Source organism: Mus pahari, chromosome 3 (genome assembly GCF_900095145.1).
Source record: "Mus pahari chromosome 3, PAHARI_EIJ_v1.1, whole genome shotgun sequence".
NCBI classification, from domain to species: Eukaryota; Metazoa; Chordata; class Mammalia; order Rodentia; family Muridae; genus Mus; species Mus pahari.
This window is the reverse complement of record NC_034592.1, coordinates 135,517,214-135,539,793: the sequence shown is the minus strand read 5'-3', so window position 1 is coordinate 135,539,793 and position 22,580 is coordinate 135,517,214. Positions and strand designations below refer to the sequence as shown.

The 22,580-nt window shown below is 42.8% G+C and overlaps 1 protein-coding gene across 1 annotated transcript in view; it reads right to left on the bottom strand.

Moving 5' to 3' along the window:
• Tm9sf4 (transmembrane 9 superfamily member 4) overlaps window positions 1-16,224 on the bottom strand; it is a 46,729-nt gene extending 30,505 nt beyond the window's left edge. The window contains exon 1 of the mRNA XM_021192150.2: window positions 15,998-16,224. Within this exon, the coding sequence (XP_021047809.1) occupies window positions 15,998-16,012 (15 nt within the window). The 5' untranslated portion in view covers window positions 16,013-16,224. The remainder of the gene's footprint in view (window positions 1-15,997) is intronic.
• Between the last annotated feature and the right edge of the window lie 6,356 nt (window positions 16,225-22,580).

The window sequence follows — 22,580 nt, the reverse complement described above, 5'->3', positions numbered from 1 at the left end:
CCTGGTCTACAAAGTGAGTTCCAGGACAGCCAGGGCTATACAGAGAAACCCTGTCTCGAAAAACCAAAAAAAAAAAAAAAAAAAAAAAAAGAATGCCACTCTGTGCTCTCATATGGTGGGCAGATTACAAACTGGGACATTTCTGGATGCCACCTCTTTCCCAGCAATTTTATTCTTAAGTTTTTCTTTGTTTTTATTTTAAAGTCCTCTGGAAGAGCCTTCTTAACTACTGAACTATCTCTCCCACCCCTGAAGACATGTTAAGAAAGAAAAGAGTCGGATCCCCTGGAAATGGAGTTACTAACAGTTGTGAGTCACTATGTGAGTGCTAGACATGCTAAGGTATGGCTACTCTACAAGAATGTACAAGGAAGGGCGTTTACCAGAATGTTAAATGGATTGAGTGATAGTTTTTTTCTTCTTCTGGTATCTGTTCTTTCTAATGTTTCTATAGAATTATATATTGATATCAATTTAGGAAAACAATTATCCAGGTGTGATAATGCACACCCATAATCATAGTAATATTTAGCAATTAGAGGCAGGAAGATCCCAAGTTCCAGGACAGCCTGTACTGCATGAGAGTGGGGGTGGGGGTGGGGATGCTGTGGCGCATAGCTTTAATCCTAGCATTCATGAGCAAGAGCCAGGCAATCTTTTTTTTATTATTATTTGATTTTTTTAAAGGTCTATTTATATGCATACACTGTAGCTGTCCTCAGACACACCAGAAGAGATCAGATCACGTTGCAGATGATTGTGAGGCACCATGTGGTTGCTGGGAATTGAACTCAGGACCTCTGAAAGAGCAGTCAGTGCTCTTAACCTCTGAGCCATCTTTCCAGCCCTGAGCCAGGCAATCTTTGTGAATTCAAAACCAGTCTGATCTATACAGGATCCAAGACAGCCAGGAACATATAGAAAAGCCCTGTCTCAGCCCTGTCCCCTGATCCCCAAACAAAACAAAACATTCTATCAATGCTGAAGTCTCATCCAGGTTATTATTGTGGCCACTGTTTTATTTTGGAACATGGTCTCACTGAGTAATTCTGGCTGGCCTGGAACTTATTATGTAGACTGAGTTGGACTCAAGCTCATAGATATCTGCCTGTGTGCTTCATCTAGATTATGGATCATCCTGAATCTCTGGAAGTCAGTGTCCTAGTTTCAGTATGTTTAGAGGGTCTCTATGTGCTCACAACTCAAGGTGAAATCTGTGAAGAGCAGCGGCAGCAACAGCATTTTCTGGAAGCTTGTTAGTAGCACAGACACTCACTCAGGTTATTATGTCCTGGGTCTGCTGAGTCAGAGTGTGCACTTTCAAAAGCTGCTAAAGACTAAGCATGCGGGACAACCTAACATTCAGGGTGAACTACTCCTGGGAGGATGGGAAGTACAGGCCTCTAGCTCTCTCTGGCCAGGTTTAAAAGTGTACCCTGATGATCAACAAGGAGGTGGCTGTCATATGCAAAGGAAGTATTAAATTTGGGGCCCAAAAATATGGGTGGGGCATTGAGTCCTACTCTTCAGCTGTGCAGTTCTGGCCAATCAACATTGCTGTGTCCTCGTTTAGGCCAAGGAATTCATGAGGTAGAAGTGGGGTTCAAATCAGTATGTGCCCACAACTGCTTGTTGACCTCTAAGTCACTACTCTTTATTCTTATAATATGGGTGTTTGCCTGTACATATTTCTGTATACCATGTGTACCTAATGACAGTGGAGGCCAGAAGAAAGTGTCAGACCCCTGGAAATGGAGTTACAGACAGTTGTGGTTCACTATGTCAATGCTAGGAAATGAACCAGTCTCCTTGAAGAGTTAACTGCTGAGCGAGCTCTCTAGTCCCAACTATTCTTTCTAATAATGTGTGTGTGTGTTCATATATGCATGCTCGTGTATACATGTGTAACATCCAGTGTCTTCCCGGTTGTTCCCCACCTTTTCTTTGAGACAAGATCTCTCTGAACCTACAGCTCACGGACTGAGCTACACTAGCTCAGGTGTGTGTGCACTGCTGTGCCTGCTCTTTTCATGTGGGTGCTGGGGATAGAACTCAGGGTCCTCATGCTTGTGAATGAGGCCACTCTCCACCTCTCCAGCCCCAAGCCACTATTCCTACATATAAGGCACTACCACTATTCCTGTTAACATAAAGATGTGTTCTGAATTTTCCCTCCAGAGAAGCCTGGCCCAGACTTTTAGCCTTATCTGATAAGAGATTTGAAGCAGGGGCAGTGGATTACAATCTTCGAAGTTTATCAAGCCAATTAAATCTAAGAAGTTGCTTTAGTTCTACTCTTTAGAAACAGAACCTTCAGACTTATCTGAGAAACACTGCCCAGGGCAGCTCAAGGCTCCCTTGGGAGCTCAGGTTGCAGAGGACTGAAAAGGAAATCTCCAAAGACTTCAGTACACTGTGGTTCCAAAGTCTCAAACCAAGGAGGCCCTTCCTCTTCCCAAAACAAACAAAACCTGAAAATAAACAGTGAGATTCATACTCGTCCCAGCAGGAAGGCAACACTAAAAACCAACAGGAGCAAAAATGATACTTCAAGACCGAGTTTCTCAGTGTAGCCCTGGCTGTCCTGCCTCAAACTCACAGAGCTCCACCTGTCTCTGTCTTCCAAGTGCTAGGATTAAGTGTGCGCATCCAGCATCTTATTTTCTATTTATCAGCATCGCTAACTTAAAAAAAAAACAACAGAGTATACCCTGTGTGGTGGCGCACACCTTTAATCCCAGCACTAGGGAGGCAGAGGCAGGCGGATTTCTGAGTTTGAAGCCAGCCTCAAACTCAGAAATCCATTTGCCTCCCCAGTGCTAGGATTAAAGGTGTGGGCCAGCCTCAAACTCAGAAATCCATTTGCCTCTGCCTCCCCAGTGCTAGGACTAAAGGCGTGCACCACCACCGCCCAGCTGTAACCATACTTTTAACATGAACACAGATGGAAATATCCTTAAGAAAGTGCCCTGCAATTAGCAACACATGAAAACATCCATAGGTAGGTATGAGGCAGTCCCAGCATTCTGGCAGCTGGGGAAGGAGAATGAGTTTGAGGTCATTCTAGCCTATATAAGGTGGTGGTGTTTGATTAAGGAAGGCTTACTAGTTAACAGTGTACCACAGAAGCAGCACAAGGATAAATGTTCCAGCACAACTAACAACACAAAAGGCAACTGACAAAACCCAACAGTCATCAAAACAACTTACACTAAAAAGGAACTTCCCCAGCCAGATGAAAACCCACAGGCAATGATTACACTTAATGGCGGAAAAACTAAATGCCAAGTTCCCCTAAGAGCAGGAACAAAGAGAAGATACATATTTTTGCCATGTCTATTCAATTCTATGCTATAAATCTGTACATGAAAGAGATTAATTAAAAATTAAACACATCCAGATTGAAAAAAATGACAAATGCTTTTATTTGTACATCATATGATCTTGCATCTAGAGCACTCTAAGGAATCTATACAATAACTAACTAGAATAACTAACAACTCGAGGGCAGTCAGACTATATATATATATATATATATATATATATATATATATATAATTTCATTTCTACATATTAGTTATAAGTAATTCAAAATAAAATTTAAAACTGGTTCTACTTAGTACTGAAAAATATTTTTAAAAAAGAAAAATAAGGGGCTGGTGAGATGGCTCAGTGGGTAAGAGCACCCGACTGCTCTTCCAAAGGTCCGGAGTTCAAATCCCAGCAACCACATGGTGGCTTACAGCCATCCGGAACAAAATCTGACGCCCTCTTCTGGAGTGTCTGAAGACAGCTACAGTGTACTTACATATAATAAATAAATAAATCTTTAAAAAAAAAAAAGAAAAATAAAATATTTAAGACTATATATTAAAAATACATGTGTACATCTGAGTGTATGCATGTGTACCATGTGTGTAGGATCCCAAGAAGGTCAAAGAGTTATAAAAGGTTGTCAGTCACCATGTGGATGCTGGAAGCCAAACTGGAAGGAAGAGCAGTCAGGTGCTCTTCCCAGCCCTTAATCCTGTTATCAGGATGACCCGGGACTGGATGAGGCAGAGTAGTAAAACCCTTGCCTAAAATGCTCAATACAAGCTACATTCAACACTACAAATAATAAGGAAAAAAAGAAAGAAAATCAAATATACATTTTATTTTGGTTCAAAACATGGTTTTGCTGTGTAGCCCTGGCTGGCCTGGTGCTCTTTATGTAGTCTGGGCTGTCCTCAAAATCATAGTAACCTTCCTGCCTCAGCTTCTCAAACACTGGGATTACAGGCTTGCACCAAAAAAATGACTTTTAAGGACTTCTATACTGAAAATTACAGAACACTGCCAAGAGAAATGGAAGATTTAAATAACTAGAATGATTCCAAGTTCACACAGAGTGAAGATAGAAAACACTACTTCTGGGGCTGGGATCAGTCGTTAAGAGCACCAGCTGCTCTTCCAGAGAACCCAGGTTTAATTCCCAGCACCCAAAAGGCAGCTTACAACTGGCTGCATATATATGCTTTTTGAGACAGGATCTATCTACGTAGTCCTAGCTGTCCTGTAGCTTGCTATGTATGTAAACCAGGCTGGTCTTGAACTCATAGAGATCTACCTACTTCTGCCTCCCAAGTGCGAGAATTAAAGGAGTATACTACCACAGCAGGCACAAATTTACCTTAATATTGATAAAGAAATAGAAAGGATCCAGAATATCCAAAGCAGATTCAAAAACAGAATTGAATAATTGATAGAATTTTCCAAACATACCATAAAATGGTAAGGATGGACAGAGATATCAACCCAACCAATATATTCAAAATAGGTGCCTAGGAAATCAACAAGGACAGTGTTTTCATCAAAGTATTTTAACTATGTGGTAACCATATTCACAAATAATGTTAAGTCACACACCAAAAAAATAAATTCAAAGCCAGGCATGGTGGTGCACAACTTTAATCCCAGCACTCGGGAGGCAGAGGCAGGCGGATTTCTGAGTTTGAGGCCAGCCTGGTCTACAAAGTGAGTTCCAGGACAGCCAGGGCTATACCGAGAAACCCTGTCTCGAAAAACCAATAAATAAATAAATAAATAAATAAATAAATAAATAAAATAAATTCAAAATGAACCACAGATTAAAACAAAACAAAAGCTGAAACTAAAATCCTTATAAGAAAAACTGTCATTTTGAGTTAGATGAATTTGTTTTGGATATGCCACCAAAAATATAACCCATTAAAATTAATAAATGTCATAAAAAATTTTTAAATGTACATTTCTAGGCCATGGACTGGTGGAAAATCTTTTTAAGTGCCGTATGTAATAAGGGACTGGTTCAGGATACATAAAGATCTCTTCTTTTTTTTTTTTTNTTTTTGTTTTGTTTTGTTTCAAGACAGGGTTTCTCTGTGTTGCCCTGGCTGTCCTGGAACTCACTCTGTGGACCAGGCTGGCCTCGAACTCAGAAATCTGCCTGCCTCTGTCTCCCAAGTGCTGGGATTAAAGGCGCCACCACTGCCGGGCCATAAAGAACTCTTACAACTTAATGAGACAGCAAACATCCCTGTTAGCAAGTGGGCAAGGCCTGGGGTGTGGCTCAGTTATAGAGCACTTAGGTTCAGCCCCAGCACAGGAAGTAGAAAGAAGGCATAAATGATTTCTACCCTCACTTCTCCAGAGACGATGTATACAGATCCGTGAATAGCACATCAGCAGGTGCTTACTATCTGTCACTAGGGAAACGCAAACCAAAGCTACAGTGAGGTACCACCACACACTTACTGGAAAGACTGACTAAACAACAAAACAAACAACAAAAATCAGGCAAGTGTGAACCAGGATATGGAGAAACTGAAATCCTCACTGATGGGAATGTGAACTGACATGGCCACTTTCAGGAAGTTAGCAGTAACTTAAAAAGTTAAACATAAACTTACTAGCCAGTATTTCCAACTCTAGGCATCAACTCAACAGAAAGATGCACACTTGTATGGGTCTGTTTAATCACAATAACTGTCTCCTTATCATTGGTTTCATTTTCCAGAGTTTGAGCTACCTACAATCAAGGTCCGCCTCTACTTCTTGAGTGTACCACCACGCCTGGTTTATGTGGTACTGAGGATTGAACCCAAGGCTTTATGTATGCTAGGTGAACAGGGTACTACCCAATCCAGACCACCAGCTCTGTCAATCTTACGGTGTCTAATTTACAAATTAAACTCTACTGTAAGATATATAAAGCCGGGTGTTGTGGTGCACACCTTTAATCCCAGCACTTGGGAGGCAGAGGCAGGCGAATTTCTGAGTTCGAGGCCAGCCTGGTCTACAGAGTTCCAGGACAGCCAGAGCTACACAGAGAAACCCTGTCTCGAAAAACAAAACAAACAAACAAAAAAAGATATATAAGCAAAGAAAAAAAGTATGGAGTTGGACTTGATGGTACAGGCCTATAATTTAGTTACCTAAAATGTTGAGGGAGGAGATCACCAAGCTCAAGGACTGACTGGCTAGAATGAATTCAAAGCCAGCCTGTACAACTTAGTGAGACTCTTGTCTCAAAATAGTAAACAGAGGTCTGGGTGTGGCGCTAAAACACAGGTTGTGTTCACAGGATTCCAAGCATCTCCTCAGGGGGCTTGGAAATACACCCTCAGATTGGGGAGGACTACCATAGTTCAAAACTGAAACCTCAAAAATCCAATTGTTAGTGAAAGTGGAAAAAAGAGATGCAATTTTTTCCATAACATGGGACACTGTCAGCATGAGAAGAGAACTACCAATGTCTGTCACAGGAAGGAGTAGCCCAGGGACACTACACACAGACACACAGTCTAATTAACACATTAATTAACTCCCTTTCCACAGAACACCCAGCAAAGGACATCTACAGAGAGGGAAACTACTAGTGGTTTGGCCGTGGGAACAAAGGCCTGATTTCATCACTCCCTTGACCAATGTGAGGGAACTTGGGGTAACAGAACTGTTCTATAACTCTGTGTCACTGTGGTGACAGGGCACAAGTTTATATACAGCTAAAGGTCACTTCACTGTGCATCCACAATGATTTGTAATAGGAAAGTACAGATTAATATTCCTGAAGAAGGAACAGGTAGTGGTGGTAAGCAGTGAGGCTGGTGAGAATGGATAGTGAGAAGTGACTGGCTGCACTCTATCTTCTACACTGGCCCATGCTGAAATTATTGTAACGAGCTGGGCTTTTAGTTTTGTATTGAGACAGGGTCTTACTATGTAGTATTGGCTTGCCTGGAGCTCCCTATGTAGACCAGGCTGGTCTTAAACTCATAGAGATCCACCTACCTTTGCACACACACCCCAACTCCAGTGCTGAGATTAAGGGCATGTATCACCATACCCAACCTATAACCAGGTTTCAAAAGAAGGAGTTTTATAAAATAATATAGAGAGGTAGGTTTTCTAAAGCAAAACCAATTTATCCTGATACATGGATTAGGGGCAGCCAAGTACATTATTTTAGCTTTGTGGGGATTTTTTTGGTTTTGTTTTTTAAATTGTTATTGTGTGCTTGTGGAGGTCAGAGAATAACTCTGTATATTCTGTTCTAGATTCCATTTTCTTCTTTGCTTGGGTTCCAGAGATCGAACCCAGACTTGGAAGGCAAGTAATTTCTCCAGCTATCTAACCCAGCATTTTAAAAAATTAACAAATTGTATACACTGTTTATATATTTCTTCATATTTTTATATTTTCATATATACACATGTATTTACACACACACACACATTTATAATGATCCATATATATAGTAAAAAGTTTTAAGACAGAGTCTCACTGGCCCTGGCTCTTCTTGCCTTCATCACCCAGATGCCAGGGTCACAGGGGTGCACCTCTGTGAAGAGATCACAGGGTTGAAGGTAGAACCCAGGGCACCATGCTTGCTAGGCCAGCACTTTACCGACTGAGCTACATTTCCAGTAATATATTTATATTTCAAAGGAAGGAAATGCATTGCCTATAAAAATACCTAGATGGCAGACATGGAATGTCCGGCACAGAAATGTTTGGCTGCCAGGTTTGCAGGTAACTAAATCAGCAATTCTAACTTTGGGAGAATGTCATAAACTCCCGTGAGAAGCTGATAAAAGCTACATACCCTGTTGTCAAAACCCCTAATATATAGGATGTTACATGATTCCAGGAAACTTGAAGATGGGTCCTTGATAATCTGATGGGATGGTGACTTCTGGCTCATTGCTGTAAAAGGTAGCAGAATCCCTATTTGTTGGGAAATTCCTGTTTTGTTCCTTGACCTTTGCTCAAGATTATTATTATTAGAATTATTTTATATATGAGTGTTTTTTCTGCAACATGTATCTGTGTACCACATTTATGTCTGATATCTTAGGCGGTCTAAAGAGAAGCATCGGTTCTCCTGACACTGGAATGAATTATGGATGATTGTGAGCTACCATCTAGATGCTGGAAATGGAACCCAGGTCCTCTGCAAGAACCACACACAGTCCCTGTCCCTTGACTTTTAACCGATCACCTCAGTTAACACCTGTATGAAGCTTAGTACAAAAAGTCAGCTATGTCCAGAGCCCTAAAAGAAAGATGAATTCTAAGAGATAAGCAGCGGCCTGCTCCACAGATTTCTGCTTTACTTGGTGTCCAAGTCACAAGACTGCAGAAACAGCCTGTCAAGGAAGCAGATGGCAGCAATCGAGAACTCTGTACAGGTAACCTAACACTCCAACCCTGGCAAAAGTACTGGTGACCTGGAAAGTTGAAAAGCTCAAGCGACCAAAAAATTGGTCTCCTCTTGACTGGCTTTTTAAATTCCCCGGGTCTGGACATTCAGAAACACACCACCACCACTAGCAACCTTAGAGAAGGCTACTAGGAAAAAAAATGTTCTTCATCCGGCCAATTTTGCCCCACCCAGTTTGAAGCTGTCAACAGTTAACCGTGGGGAGTTTCTCCTGAGAACTGAATTGTTTATTCACAGGCATTTCTGTGACAGAAGTTAACCTTTTCTTTTCTGGAGCCCCTGCTCCTTCAACTCTTTCCTATAAATTGCTTCACCTAGCTGGGTCCAATCTTGAAAAGGCCATTCCAGTTGCTTGCTACAGCAAAGACAGCACCTTCCTCACTGAAGACTAGAGTCTGCCATTGTGTTCTTCCCCTCCAAAGGCTTTAAGGTCAGTTAGTAACCACTCCCCAGATTAAGGAACTAAGACACCCGGTGGAGTTGGGGAGGCTCCCACAGCACTGTTTGCCAACAGTAAACTGAAAGCAATTATCCAATCAGTTAAAGCTCCCCAAGAATTCAACCACATGTGAATGAAAGCTAAGGACAACTAAAGACCACTTACCAGGAAGCCCCACGGAGCTAAAGAACTCACCCAGCTACAACAAAACAAAACCAAAAACCCAGAACTAAATTAGCCTCTGGCGACTCTGAAAATACAGCCTTATTTCAGAACACAGAGACACAACAGTTGTTGAACAGAGACATAAAAAGACTCAAAAGCTGCTGGGGGAGGTGAGTTAGGAGAAGCTCTGCAGCAGACTAAGTCCAGGTGAAACCAACAATCTTCACAAAGCTCTAACAGCCAGACTTAACCCTGAAGGAAGAGAAGCACAGAAATCAGTGTTCTTTCCTGCCCTCAGGGGTACTTATAAAAGATCTCTCAGCTACAGAAGCAGTAGGCTCAGAGAGTACAGGCCTGCAACACTTCAAACCCGGGAATCAAGCTACAAAATGCTAGGCACTCAGATTCATTACTACAACAACTTTTTTGAGGAGAGTCTCATCCCCAGTTCAAGACTACAGTTCAAGATTCAGTATGGGATGTTGGGTAAGCTCTGGAGATGGGTGGAGGTGGTTGAGGTTACATAACACTGTGAATGTATGGAATGCCCCCGAACTTGTACAAATTATTAAAATGTCAAATTCTATGTCTATTTCACCATAATGAAAGTATCAAGAAAACATAACAGGCTAAAAGAGGCAAGAAGCTTGCCCACAGTTGCAAAAGTAATTCTACCCCAGGCTTGTATACCCAGCTTTAGACCAGGACCTCAAAGTCCGAGAGGTCTGTCAGTTTAAGGTATCGGATGCAGGTAAGAAATCATATTGGATGTATCGGATGGCACAGAGGAAGCAATGAAGAAGAATGAGGTGGGACTGAGAAGAAGTGGGTGCCCTGCTTCCCAATCTGGGAAACAATAATGACAGCAAATGGTTCAGGGATCAAAGCAGGTTAGGAGGTAGTAGCCCCTACCATTCATCTGTGGCCAGATGGCCCTGCTCATCCTGGGTCCTTTCCACCTTCCTGCCAGTGCCGAGAGATCAAAACTCAACTTTCTCAAACATTCTACAACTGGCTTCTTTAATTCCAAGATCAAAGGAGACCTTTTGTCCAAGTTGTAAAATGGAGACTAAGCAGCAACTAAAGGCTGTCTCCTCTGCATTTCCTGTGGGCTGAGGGCCTCCTTTAAAAGGGACTTCTCAGAGAAACACATTAACCAAGGCTTGGTAAAGGCACTCAGTTCCCAGGATACAGTTGTTCCTGCAGAATGTATGCTAGGTGAGGCAACTCAAGGAGCCAGCCAGAAAAAACGCGCCCAACACAACACCCTGGAGGGAACAAAGGATGGTGACAGGTAAAAACAAACCCAACTGCACAATACATTAGCAAAGCAGCTTTGATGTATTAGCTGCAGAACTTTCCACTTGGAATTTAGAAATCATGAAGTCCAAATCCCCTTTCTTTGTTTGAAGCAAGGTTCTCTATGCAGCCCTGTCTTGGAACTCACTCTGTAGACCAGGCTGGCCTCTAACTCAAGAGATCTGCCTGTTTCTGCCTCCCAATCCCAAGTGATGAGATTAAGGGTATGGGCCACTGCTGCCTAGTTTTTGTTCTGCCAGATCTCCCCCCACCCCCATTTCTCTCTCTGCCCAGCTGGCCTGGGCCTCCCTATGTAAACCAAGCTGGCAGAACTCCCAGAGATTCATCTGCCTCTGCCTCCTTGAGTGCTAGGATTGAAGGCGTGTGCTACCACCACCATCTTAAGTTCAAATCTTAGTGTCACATATAACATGTATACAGAAAACTGATCAAGAAGGCCAAATTCATTTGCCAGGCCATACATGAAATCAATGACTACTGGAATGAGCCAAGCTGCTGCTGCCTCCTACACCAGTGCTTCTCCACAAGCTGATGATGCTCTGAAAGCCCAAAGGAGTTAGAAGCTGCTACAGCATCAAACTAGAGTCAGAGGACCTTCCTGCCTCTTGCTCCAATGAACCTTGGTGTCAGTCAGTCCGTTATTCTGCCATACATGGAATAAAACCCTTCAAAATACGGTAAACTGACCCAGAAACTCTACTCCTAGACATGTATCCTAGAATACTGAAAACATGTTTATGTAAAAACACAGCTCAAGGCAGTATTATTCCAAACAGCTAATACACAGACAGTCCCAAGCAGCTGATAAAGAGATGAAGAAGTATGGTCTAGCCACACAACAAGAATTGTTCAGCCATTTAAAAAGAAAAATGAAGTACTAGGAGTGCTACAACATGGATGAATTTTGAAAGTCTCACGGGACACACAGGGTATTTTATCACACGTGGCATGTCTATCTATAGAAACAATCAGAGGAAGACAGAAATGGAGCACGACTGTGAGAAAGTGATCCGCATCAGCCAATCAGAAATTGTTATCCAAAGTTGGGCAATGGTGGCGCACGTCTGTAATCCCAGCACTTGGGAGGCAGAGGCAGGTTAATATCTGAGTTCCTGGTCAGTCTGGTCTACAGAGTTCCAGGACAGCCAGGACTGCACAGAGAAACCCTGTCTTGAAAAACAAAAAAAAAAAGAAATTGTTATCCAACTCTCTTCAAGCTATTATTTCTTGGACAGAGTGATTTGTTGTTAAATATAGAACTGATGCTTGTTTCTATAGTTAAGATGGTTTGCCTCTCAAGGCGGAAGGATATGTAGTTTAAACTTATTCTTGTTTCCACTAATATTAAAAATATATGTGATTTTATTGATGAAGGCTTATTAAATAAGTCTAGTAACAATGAAGCATGCAGGATATGACTTTCACCTGCAATCTTTAAATGATTTGAGAGCTTTGGAGAATGTTTAGACTGTATTCAAAATATTCCTAATAACTGCATTTGTTCATATTGCTTGGGTCTGCCAAATTAAAGATGAATATTTTATAATAAACTTTTTACGTTGTTAAAAAAAAGTATCATGGAAAAGTAAAAGCAGCTAGACACACACACACACACACACAAAACCCACACTGTAAGTTCTCTTTCTATGAACTGAGAAAAGGTAAGTCTCAGAGACACAGGAAATCAGTGGTTGCCAGAGGCTCGAGGGAGCGAAGCCTGGGAATGGACGGATGGACGGAGTGCTTCATTTTAGGTTGATGAGAATGTTCTAGAATTAAACAGTGATCCTCTAAACACACCCAAAGCCACTCATCTGTGAGCTTAAGAGAGCTCGCTGTTACAAGTACTCACTGCTCCTGCAGAGGATCTGGGTTTGCGTCCCTGCACCCAGAAGGTGGCTCACAACCCTCAGGCACAGGCATGCACACAGTACACATATATACATGCAGGCAAACACACAGAAAATGTAAAAAGATCTTTTAATAAGAAGGTGCAATTTTGTGCTATATGAATCATATCCATAGAGATAAAACTGTAATAGAATCTGATAGTGTGAGGAGATATAAGGGAAGTGGAGTATTATATGCCCATGAATGTACTCAATGGGCATTTCCCAAGTTCCATTAAAATACTGCCAAGAGTAGTTTTCTGTAATAAGATATGATGAGTCTGCTTCTCAACTCTGCCCAGCCAGATGAATTCTATCCTGTAACTTTATACAGTGGTCTAAATCCAGGGCAGAAGTCAAACTCCTGGCTTCCTTTTCCTTCCTTCCTTTTCCAGAGAAGTCGTACTCTGAGGATTCAGGAAACACTCACTGTGTACTTAGTAGACCTGGGTAGCATTTGCACAACTCTTAGGGCCATTCATGAATGTAAGAGAGGGAGGGGAAAGCCCTTGCACTGCATACTCACAACTCTTTCAAAGGAAAACAGCCTCCCAGATCACCAGCCTTTTCACATGGCCACCGAGTTCACTAGCTCAGTTCCTTTTTGTATGACTTGCCTCAGAAGTAGATCCGCTCCAAATTAGATCTATATGCCCCACCCAAAATGGTTATGAAATAGCTTACATGTATAATGGGGTGGGAACAGTACTGACTTCTGTGTAGTAATGTGCTTAGCACAAACTAAATTCATACCTACCTGTGTGACTCCACATACATCTCTGTACAAACTTGCTTCTGTGCCTTTTCACTGAACATGCAGTTTCTTGGGTGCCCTTTAAACTGGGCTCAGTATATAACACATTCTCCATTCATGCCTGCCTGTCATCCACCCATCCACCCATCCACCCACCTACCTATCTAAATTTCTCTACATAGTCCTAGCTCTATGACCTATCTAGACCAGGCTAGCCTTGAACTCACAGAGATCCATTTCCCTCAGCCTCCCAGGTGCTGTATTCTCTATTTATTGAAATGAGTTAAACTGGTTTAGATGGGGCCGGTGAGACGGCTCAGTGGTTAAGAGCACTGACTGCTCTTCCAGAAGTCCTGAGTTCAATTCCCAGCAACCACATGGTGGCTCACAAATCATCTGCAACGTGATCTGATGCCCTCTTCTGGTGTGTCAAAAGACAATACAGTGTACTCATATACATAAACAAATCTTTTTTTTTTTTTAAATTGGTTTCCATGGTCTATCTGCACACTAAGAATAAGCTGGCTCCCCCGATGTGTTGTCCCAGTAGGGTAGGAGGAAGTGAAGCCAACCTAATAGAAAAATCTATTTCAAAACCCAGCACACAGACTGCTAACCATAAGCTACACCATGCACCAATCACAAGCACACTTACTTCTAGCAAGTGCTGTTCTTATCTGTCTCCAGTCTCGTCCTTGATCGCTGTTTGCTATGCTACCTTTTCTCATGGTTCCGGTGTTAAAGTCTTCTATAGATTCCTTAAACGTGTCCTTTGGCCTTCACACTTGCCATTTTCTTTGCCTGGGACATTCTTTGCAAAGCTGGTTTGTTTGTTTGTGTTTTGTGGGTCAGTCAGCCCCAGCTATGATGCCCAGTGACTGCCAATCACCGTTCCTTCGCCTTGCTACCCTCACAGCACTTAGCAGCACCGGGCAGGTTTCCTGGAACGAGAGCGGACCCACGACGGTGGGACCATGACTCTGACAACTGGCAGTCACTGGACACTCAAATATTTGCTGAATGAAGAAACGCACGCCAGAAATACATATTGCTAACTTATAAACTCTTAAAAGCTTTGTTGTACAGGGCTGGAATTTCCCAGTGCAGTGCTATAAATGCCACCTTACTGAACTCTCTATGGCCAAGAAAGGGTGTGACTTCCTGGCTTCACATTTGCCTTATTCTGAATGTGGTAAAGGAAAAAAGGGATTTCAACACCCCACTTTGGGGATTTACCCCTCTTCATGACTCATTCTGAAGTTTGTGGTCACAAAAACCAGGTAAAGCTTTCAATCAGTTTTCCCCCTCCCCAAACAGAGCCAAATATCGAACTTAGGCTTACACTCCGCCAAGCCTTGAAATTTTTTACCTGACTTCTGGGGTTATAAACAAGGAACTTAATTTAAAAAAAAAATTTTTTTTTTTAATAAATCAGCAGTCTGCTAACAGGACAGAATCCTTTCATTAATTAACCTGACCCTGTTTAGAGAAAACCAGCATCAAATAACTTAAGCAAGAATTTTCCTTCAGTAGAGTCAAATGTCACAAGCTTTTTCTCTGAGTCTTTCTTGTCATTCAATACCAGGATGGAATTAATTTTATCATCTGAGGGAGCAATATACAAGACCACCCAGGAAAATACACTTTTGACCTTTGTTCTCATTTCTTAGCAAACAGAATTTGAGCTGAACTTCTCTTAGAAAATCCGACCTTCAGAAACTTAATTCCGTGGTTGATAACAGAAGTCAGCTAGTGACCCATCCTTCAGGCACAGGTATATTACCTCCACTCTCATTCACAAAGAGATTTAATTCTAGTCAGCTTCATGATAGTGACCCTTCATCCGTAAGGAGCTGTGTGGCGTGGGAAGGGGATACAGACAGGCAGGGCCAGAGGTGTTTTTAAACGGTAATCCAGGGACCACCTCCAATATAAACACAGGACTGACTGTTCGTGAGAATGTAGATTCCTGCATTGCCTAATCCTAAGGTATTGCAATCTTTGGGAGTGTGGCTCAGGAAACTATTTAAATATGCCTCCCCACCAACAACCCAAGATCCCTGTGCACAGTGGGGTTTAAGAACCAATCGCATAAAAGCACTTTAGGAGAGACAACGATTTGACAGAAAAGGCAGGAGGAGGGCAGGGCCTGGGGATGGGATGAAGGGATGATGGGCATGGAATGTCCTGGGACAGCAGCAATCAAGCGGGATGCGCTATGGGAACAGCTGAGGGTGCAGCTAAGGGCAAGGCTCGGGCTGGTGCGAGCAAGGTGGCACCCGCAGACTGGTTAGGCTGATGGGTATGTGGAGAGCTGAGGATGAACGTGAGGAGGAGGAGCGAAGGCAGAAATAACGGGGGCCTCTCGGGAGGAGACAAAGCCTGGAGGGGAAGAAATGGGAAATAGGGGTGACAAGGGGCGGGAACGAAAGCCGAAATGAGCACCGTGAAGGCATGAGCCGAAGTCTTCCTTCCAAGCGGCACCTCCCCTAAAACTCCAGGCCCTGACAAGCCTAGATGCCATGCCAAGGCTAGAGAAAGGGACTTTGTAGAGGCCGACCCGGTCAAGGGCAACCCGAGCAGGGGTTCTGGAGGAGGCTGGAAACCAGGCTCGGGGCGCTGGAAGGTCCTGGGCTACCCAGGGGGGCCCCGCTCCAGCTCCGGTTCCCGGAGTCTCCTTCACTCACCATCGCCGCCGCCATCTTGGATCCACGTGTCGGCGTGATGACGTCAGCGGAAGTGGTGCTTCTGTGGGTACGGAGTGTATCTCCACTAAGGGGACTCCTGGCTTCAGATTCTTCTGTAGTCGCAGTAGTGAGGGAGCAAAAGAAGCTTAATTTCTCCTTGGCAGACTGGCCTTGGCAGTGAGGTCTCTGACTAGGTGAAGAGAACGTACGGTGTAACTACTGGAGCCATATTGACTTCTGGCAGACGCCGCTCCTCCGCCTACTCCTTTTGCATTGTGGGTAATGGGGGTGTGTGGAAATAGGCGCGCTCCCTGGATGCTTTCTTTAGTATTGGCAGAAAGAGTCGTTGCCAGGGTTACCGAGACCTTAATTGTGAAACGGAAAGTGTGGTAAACCCTCTCTGACAGCTTCTGATTCAGAGTAATTTGTAATTATATGTTTAAATATTTATTTGACTATAATATAGTCTTACTAATCGACCGTAATAACTAAGAAGGTAGGACTCAGTCTGTCTTTCCTTTACACTGCCTTTTTGTCGTCAGTAAAATGGGGCAGAGATTTCTAGATTATTTTTATAATTGGCTTATGTTAGGTATTCACAGACACAATCATATATAGAAAGTATTCGATGAATAATTGTCATTATATAAATTATGTACATTCCTTCACATATATGGTAGGTGTCCCAAACAATACACGTTGTTAAATGAGTGAATGAAAAGCAGAACACTTAGTGAAAGGAGACATTTTTAATGTGGACTTCTCCATTCTAACTGGCTTAATGTATGACTTGAAGCAAGTCACTTAACCATCTTAAACTTCACTTTCCAGTATTGACTTAAAAGGGTCAGGGGAAGACTCAAAGGATCACAATAGATAAAGACTGGTCCATATATATCACTGTAAAGTGTATAAAGAGCCAGTGCAGTCTTCTTAGATGGATCCAAAAAGCTGTTAAAAGAGTAATAATGAGTTCTGTGGATATAGTTAATTTAGCAGAGAGCCTGCCTAATCTTTAGCACTGGGACTTGTTAGAGTACACTTGTAATCCCAAAACTCCAGGCAAGAAGAGTTCATGGTTATCTTAGGACACATGAGACCTTGCCTCAGTCATTGTTGCCATCACCATCCATGTTCAGTGGCTCACACTGGTAATTTTTGCACTCAGGATGCTGAGGAAGGAGGGCATGGTGAGTTCAAGACCAGCCTGAGCCATAAAGAGAGCCACGGGCTAAAACCCCCACCCTCTAAAAAGAAAACTCAGAATTGCTTAAGTACTGTGCCAAAACTGTTCTTAAGATTTTTAGTTATCTCTTCTGCATCTTGGCAGGGAACCGCTGAACTCTGACCACCACTGTGGTCAATACTGATTACTACTGTGGTAGATTTTTTTCTGCATAAATGTCTACTAAGAAGCCTCTCACCCTTGCATGAGCATACTGGTTCTCCTGTCAAAAGGTGGATTTTTTTTCTCTTGTTGAATGCTGGGGTTAAGTTACTTGCTTTGACCAAATAGAGTGAATTACAAGTGTCTTCCATTTCTGTGTCTAGGCTGTAAGAGGCTTGCAGCGTCTCCTTCCTCCCAAGGATATAAATATGGCTGGGTGTCCTGCTGCAGAGACAGGTCTAGGTCATTCCTCACAGAGTTCTAGAAAACCCACCTGACAGTTACATGTATAAAGGAAATAAGTTTGTACAGTTCAAACCTAGCAACTAAATATAGAGTTATGTGACTATCCTTATTGATGCCATTTGGAACAAAAGAACTACTTGGTTGAGACTAGTTGATTTAGTATTGGGTTGGATTGTTATGTATGCTGAAAAACAAACCCATAAGTGCCTGGGACCAACACACCATCCCAAAGAGCAGATATATTCCCAAGAGGAACAGAGCTAGAGAAACAGGAAGGATTTACTAGATAGTCTTGCAGTAATTCTGAATTGCAGACTTGTGGCCAGTTCTACTGCAACTTAAGCCCTGGAAATTTCTTACTACTATGTCTGGTTAAAGAATAATACTTATGGGGCTGGAGACATGGCTCAGCAGTTAAGACCATTGGAAGCTCCTCTTCGAGAGTCCCAGCATCAACATGGCTGCGCACAACAGTCTGTAACTCCAATTTCCAGGGGATTTGATGCCCTCTCATGGCCTCTGTAGAAACCAGGTATGTGAATGATGGGTAGCCATATATACATCAAAATATCCTTACACATAATATAAAAGAAGATATTTATATTGATAAGGAAATATATATATTTGAGACAGGGTTTCATTGCGTAGCCCTGGCTGTCTTGGAATTCACTCTGTAGACCAGGCTGGCTTCAAACTCAGAGATCCACCTGCCTTTGCCTCCTAAGTGCTGGGATTAATGATGTGTGCCACCTCTGTCCAGCTCCAAGATTGTCTTTTTTTTTTAAAAAATTTATTATGTACAGTGTTCTGCCTGCACGTCAGAAGAGGGTGCTGAGATCACATGACAGATGGTTGTGAGCCACCATGTGGTTGCTGGGAATTGAACTCAGGACCTTGGAGGAGCAGTCAGTGCATTCAACCTCTGAGACATCTCTCCAGCCCAATGATTGTCATTTTTAAATGTTGTTACATGTATTTATTTACTTAGTGTGTGTGGGTGTTGAGTGTGTACATATAACCATATGCCTTGTTGCACATATAGACTTTGTAGGAGTTGATCCTCTCCTACTGCAATGTGGGACCCAGAAACTGAACTCAAATCTTGAGACTTGGCTGTATGCATCTTAACTCACTGAGCCATCTAGTCAGCTCAGTATCATAGATTACCCTTCACAGCATGTAGCATCTATTGGTGTTACACTATAACCAGAACAAAAATGTATGATTGTTTTAAAACTTTCCTCCTGTTGCATACAGTTGCTCAAGCAGGTACCATCTATTGCTGTTACATCATAACCAGCACAAAAATGTATGATTGTTTCACAACTTTCCTCCTGTTGCATACAGTTGCTCAAGCCCCTGATGAACCACGGCAGGCCTTTATTATTTCAGTTTCATATTTTGTTGCTTTCCATGCTAAAGTCGTTCCTCCATTTTACAATCTCCACTTCAGCCTCCCTAGTTCTGGGATCATAGGCATGGACCGCCACACCCAGCATTCTCCTTTGTATTTCTCATGAATGTGAACAAGTTCTAAGTCTGTGTTGATATTGGAACACTATCTGGAAAGGGTATGACATCGAGCAAGTTATCAGCATGACTATCTGAAGCTTCTTCAGTGAGGAAACTGTGCAGACCCATCCCTTAGACGAGTGGCTCTCAGCCTTCCTGATGCCACAACCCTGGTGTTATGGTGGCCCCCAACCATAAAGTTACTTTTGTTGCTCCTTCACAACTGTAATTTTGCTACTGTTACAAATCGTAATATAAATATCTGTGTTTTCTGATGGTTGTAGGCAGCCCCTGTGAAAGGGTCATTTGACCCCACAAAGGAGTCATGACCCATAGGAGAGGGAACTGCACCCACTAAAGGAGGGCTAGCTGCTCCCAAAATTGTGCGGTAAGTTCACCATTCTGGGAACAATAACAGCTGAGGTTTTTGCAGTTTAAAATATACATGCAATGTGCACATCCCAGGGACAGTAATGCATATCATGGCAGAAGAAAGACCAGCTCACTCTAAGATAAAGGAGCCCTGGCTTTGGAGGTAAAAGCAGAAGCAGGTGGAGCTCAGTAACTTTGAGGCCATCCTGATCTACAGTCCTGGTCCCAGTGGGTTCTGGGCTATCCAGAGAGACCTTGTCTAAAAAAATAATAATAATGTTAATGATAATAATAATAATAATAACTTTTGAGATTATAACATAATTACATTTCTCCCTTCCCCTTCCTTCTTCCAACCCCTCCCACATATCCTTCTTGCTCTCAATCAAATCTGTGGCCTCATTTTCTTTGTCATTACATATATGTGTTTGTTTATAAATACAGCCTGCTCTGTCCACAGCTTGTTGCTTGCACGTGTATGTTCTCAGGGCTGATGGTTTGGGGTTGAATAACCAGCTGGGGTTCTCTCTCTCCTGGGAAGACTGTGTCTCCCTCTCCCAGCCTTCCTTAGTTGTCTTTACTTATTTTTCTAGGGTTAAAATTAAATCTTGAAAAAGGAAAACAAAGGGAGGGGTGGTGCTGGAGAGACGACCTAGTCATTGAGAACATATGCTGCTCTTTCAGGTGACCCAAGCTTGATTCCCAGCGTGAGCGCAGGGCCCACTACTGCCTGCAACTCCAGTTAAGGGGATCCAATGGCTGTAATGTGTACAGGCACCCAAACTCCCATGCAGAAACACACACACACACATACACACACATGTATACACACACACACACACACACGTGACCAAAAATAAATCTTTAAAAGTAATAAAGAGGAAAAAAAAAAGACTCGTGAAGCCAGACAGAGTGGCACATGCTTGTGATTTCAAAACTCAAGAAGAAGGGTCAAGAAGCTCACTAGTTTGGACTCCATGGTGCTTTCCAGATGAGCCAGCTGTTTCCTGTCTCCTATCCTGAGGGTTGTGGGGTGTGTGTGAGTGGAGTTCCTGAAAACTGCTTCATACACTTTTACTTAAAATAATTGGCCAGAACTTAATTTCATGTATTCTGCTTTGAGAGGGAGAATTAGAATGGCCTTCATTCTAGGTGATCATGTGACCCTGAAAAACAAATGGATACAGAGACAACTATTGGTCACTGTGACCCCCTCAAGAGGAAGGGAACCCAGAGTGAAAGCTGATAGAGTGCTGTGTCACAGTATATGCGATGGTGTGGACAGACACATGACAAAGTACAGGAGTAAGGGGGTCTATCCATTCCACATCTCAGGGTAAGATGAGCCAAGAGCATTCCTTGCCCCTGACCTAGTGACACAGTTAAGTAGGCCACCTGTCCCTTCCCTTCCTCATGCCTCCCTCCAGGGCATGAGTGCTTGTGACTTTTCTACAGAATGGATAACATGAAATGTGGCTCCATGTTCTGTGGTTTGTTTAATAGATTTAATTTTTTCTTTTGAGACAGAACTTCACTGTGTAACCAGGAACTCCATACACAGGTGAACCAGATGGGCCTTAAATTTACAAAGATACACCTGCCTCTGCCTCCCAAGTGCTGGAACCTCACCCAGCCTAGATTTAAGTTCTTTAACATCAGCACTGTGATGTGAATGAGCCCTTTAAAGCTCATCTCTAAATATAGAGACTAAATGCAACAGTATTTAGAGACCTGGCTTTTAAGGGATGATAGAAGTAGGGGTACAGCTCAATTGGTACAGGGCTTTCCTAACAAGCATGAAATCCTGGGTTCAATTCCCAGTGTTGTATAAACCTTTTGACATATCCCTGCAATCCTAGCACTCAGGAGGATCAGAAGTTCAAGGTTATCTTTCAGGAACATAGCAAGTTCCTGGATATCCTGGGTTATGGGAACTCAGGTCTCAAAAACAAACCCACAAGTGCCCCTATGAACGGATTAACAGTCATTATTGTGAGAGCTTGTTCCCAGTGAGAGGATGGCTTTGAGCCCTACCTTACCTATGAATTTCACAAGTGCCCTTCTATTCTCAGCAGGGTGATGCAACAGAAAGACCCTCAGCCTCGGACACCTGTGCCCCTCGGGGTTTTTGTTTTATGATGTGGAATGCTTCACAAACTTGTGTGCCATCTTGTATAGGGTTCATTCTAATCTCTATGTTGTTCCAATCCTAGTATGTATGTTGCTGAAGTGAATGTTCTGCCCCTAGAACTTTTAAGAGATAAATTACTGTTCTTTACAAAGTACCCAGCCTCAGTAGTTCTGTTATAGCAATACCACATGGACTGAAGTAAGTTTAAGTATAGAGCACCTAATGGAAAGAGCAGAGATCCTCTTAACCTTCCATTCTACATTTGGTTTTTCTTCTTATTAACATCTTGCATGAGTGTTCCATTTGTGAAAGCTAGTGAACCAGTAGTGGCATATTATCAACTCAAGTTAATACATTAGCTCAGGGTCTACTTTTTTCCTTCTCCTCCTCCTCCTCCTCCTCTTCCTCCTCTCCTCTCCCTCCTCCTCTTCCTCTCCCTCCTCCTCCTCCTCTCCTTCCTCCTCCTCCTCTCCCTCCTCCTCCTCTTCTTTCTCCTCCTCCCTTTCCTTTTTCAGACAAGGTCTTACTATGTAGCTCTGACTGTCCTGGAACTCACTATGTAGACCAGGCTGGTTTCACAGAGTTCCACCTGTCTCTGCCTCCCCAGTGCTGGGATTAAGGACGTGAATCACTGCCCCTGGCTCTGGGTCCATTCTTTGTTACATAGTTTCAGTTGGTGTTGACAGAGGCTTAATGATAAGTAATCACTATCATGGTTTTTGTCTTAGTCAGGGTTTCTATTCCTGGACAAAACATTATGACCAAGAAGCAAGTTGGGGAGGAAAGGGTTTATTCGGCTTACATTTCCATACTGCTGTTCATCACCAAGGAAGTCAGGACTTGTACTGGATAGCTTTGTGTCAACTTGACACAGCTGGAGTTATCACAGAGAAAGGAGCTTCAGTTGGGGAAATGCCTCCATGAGATCCAGCTGT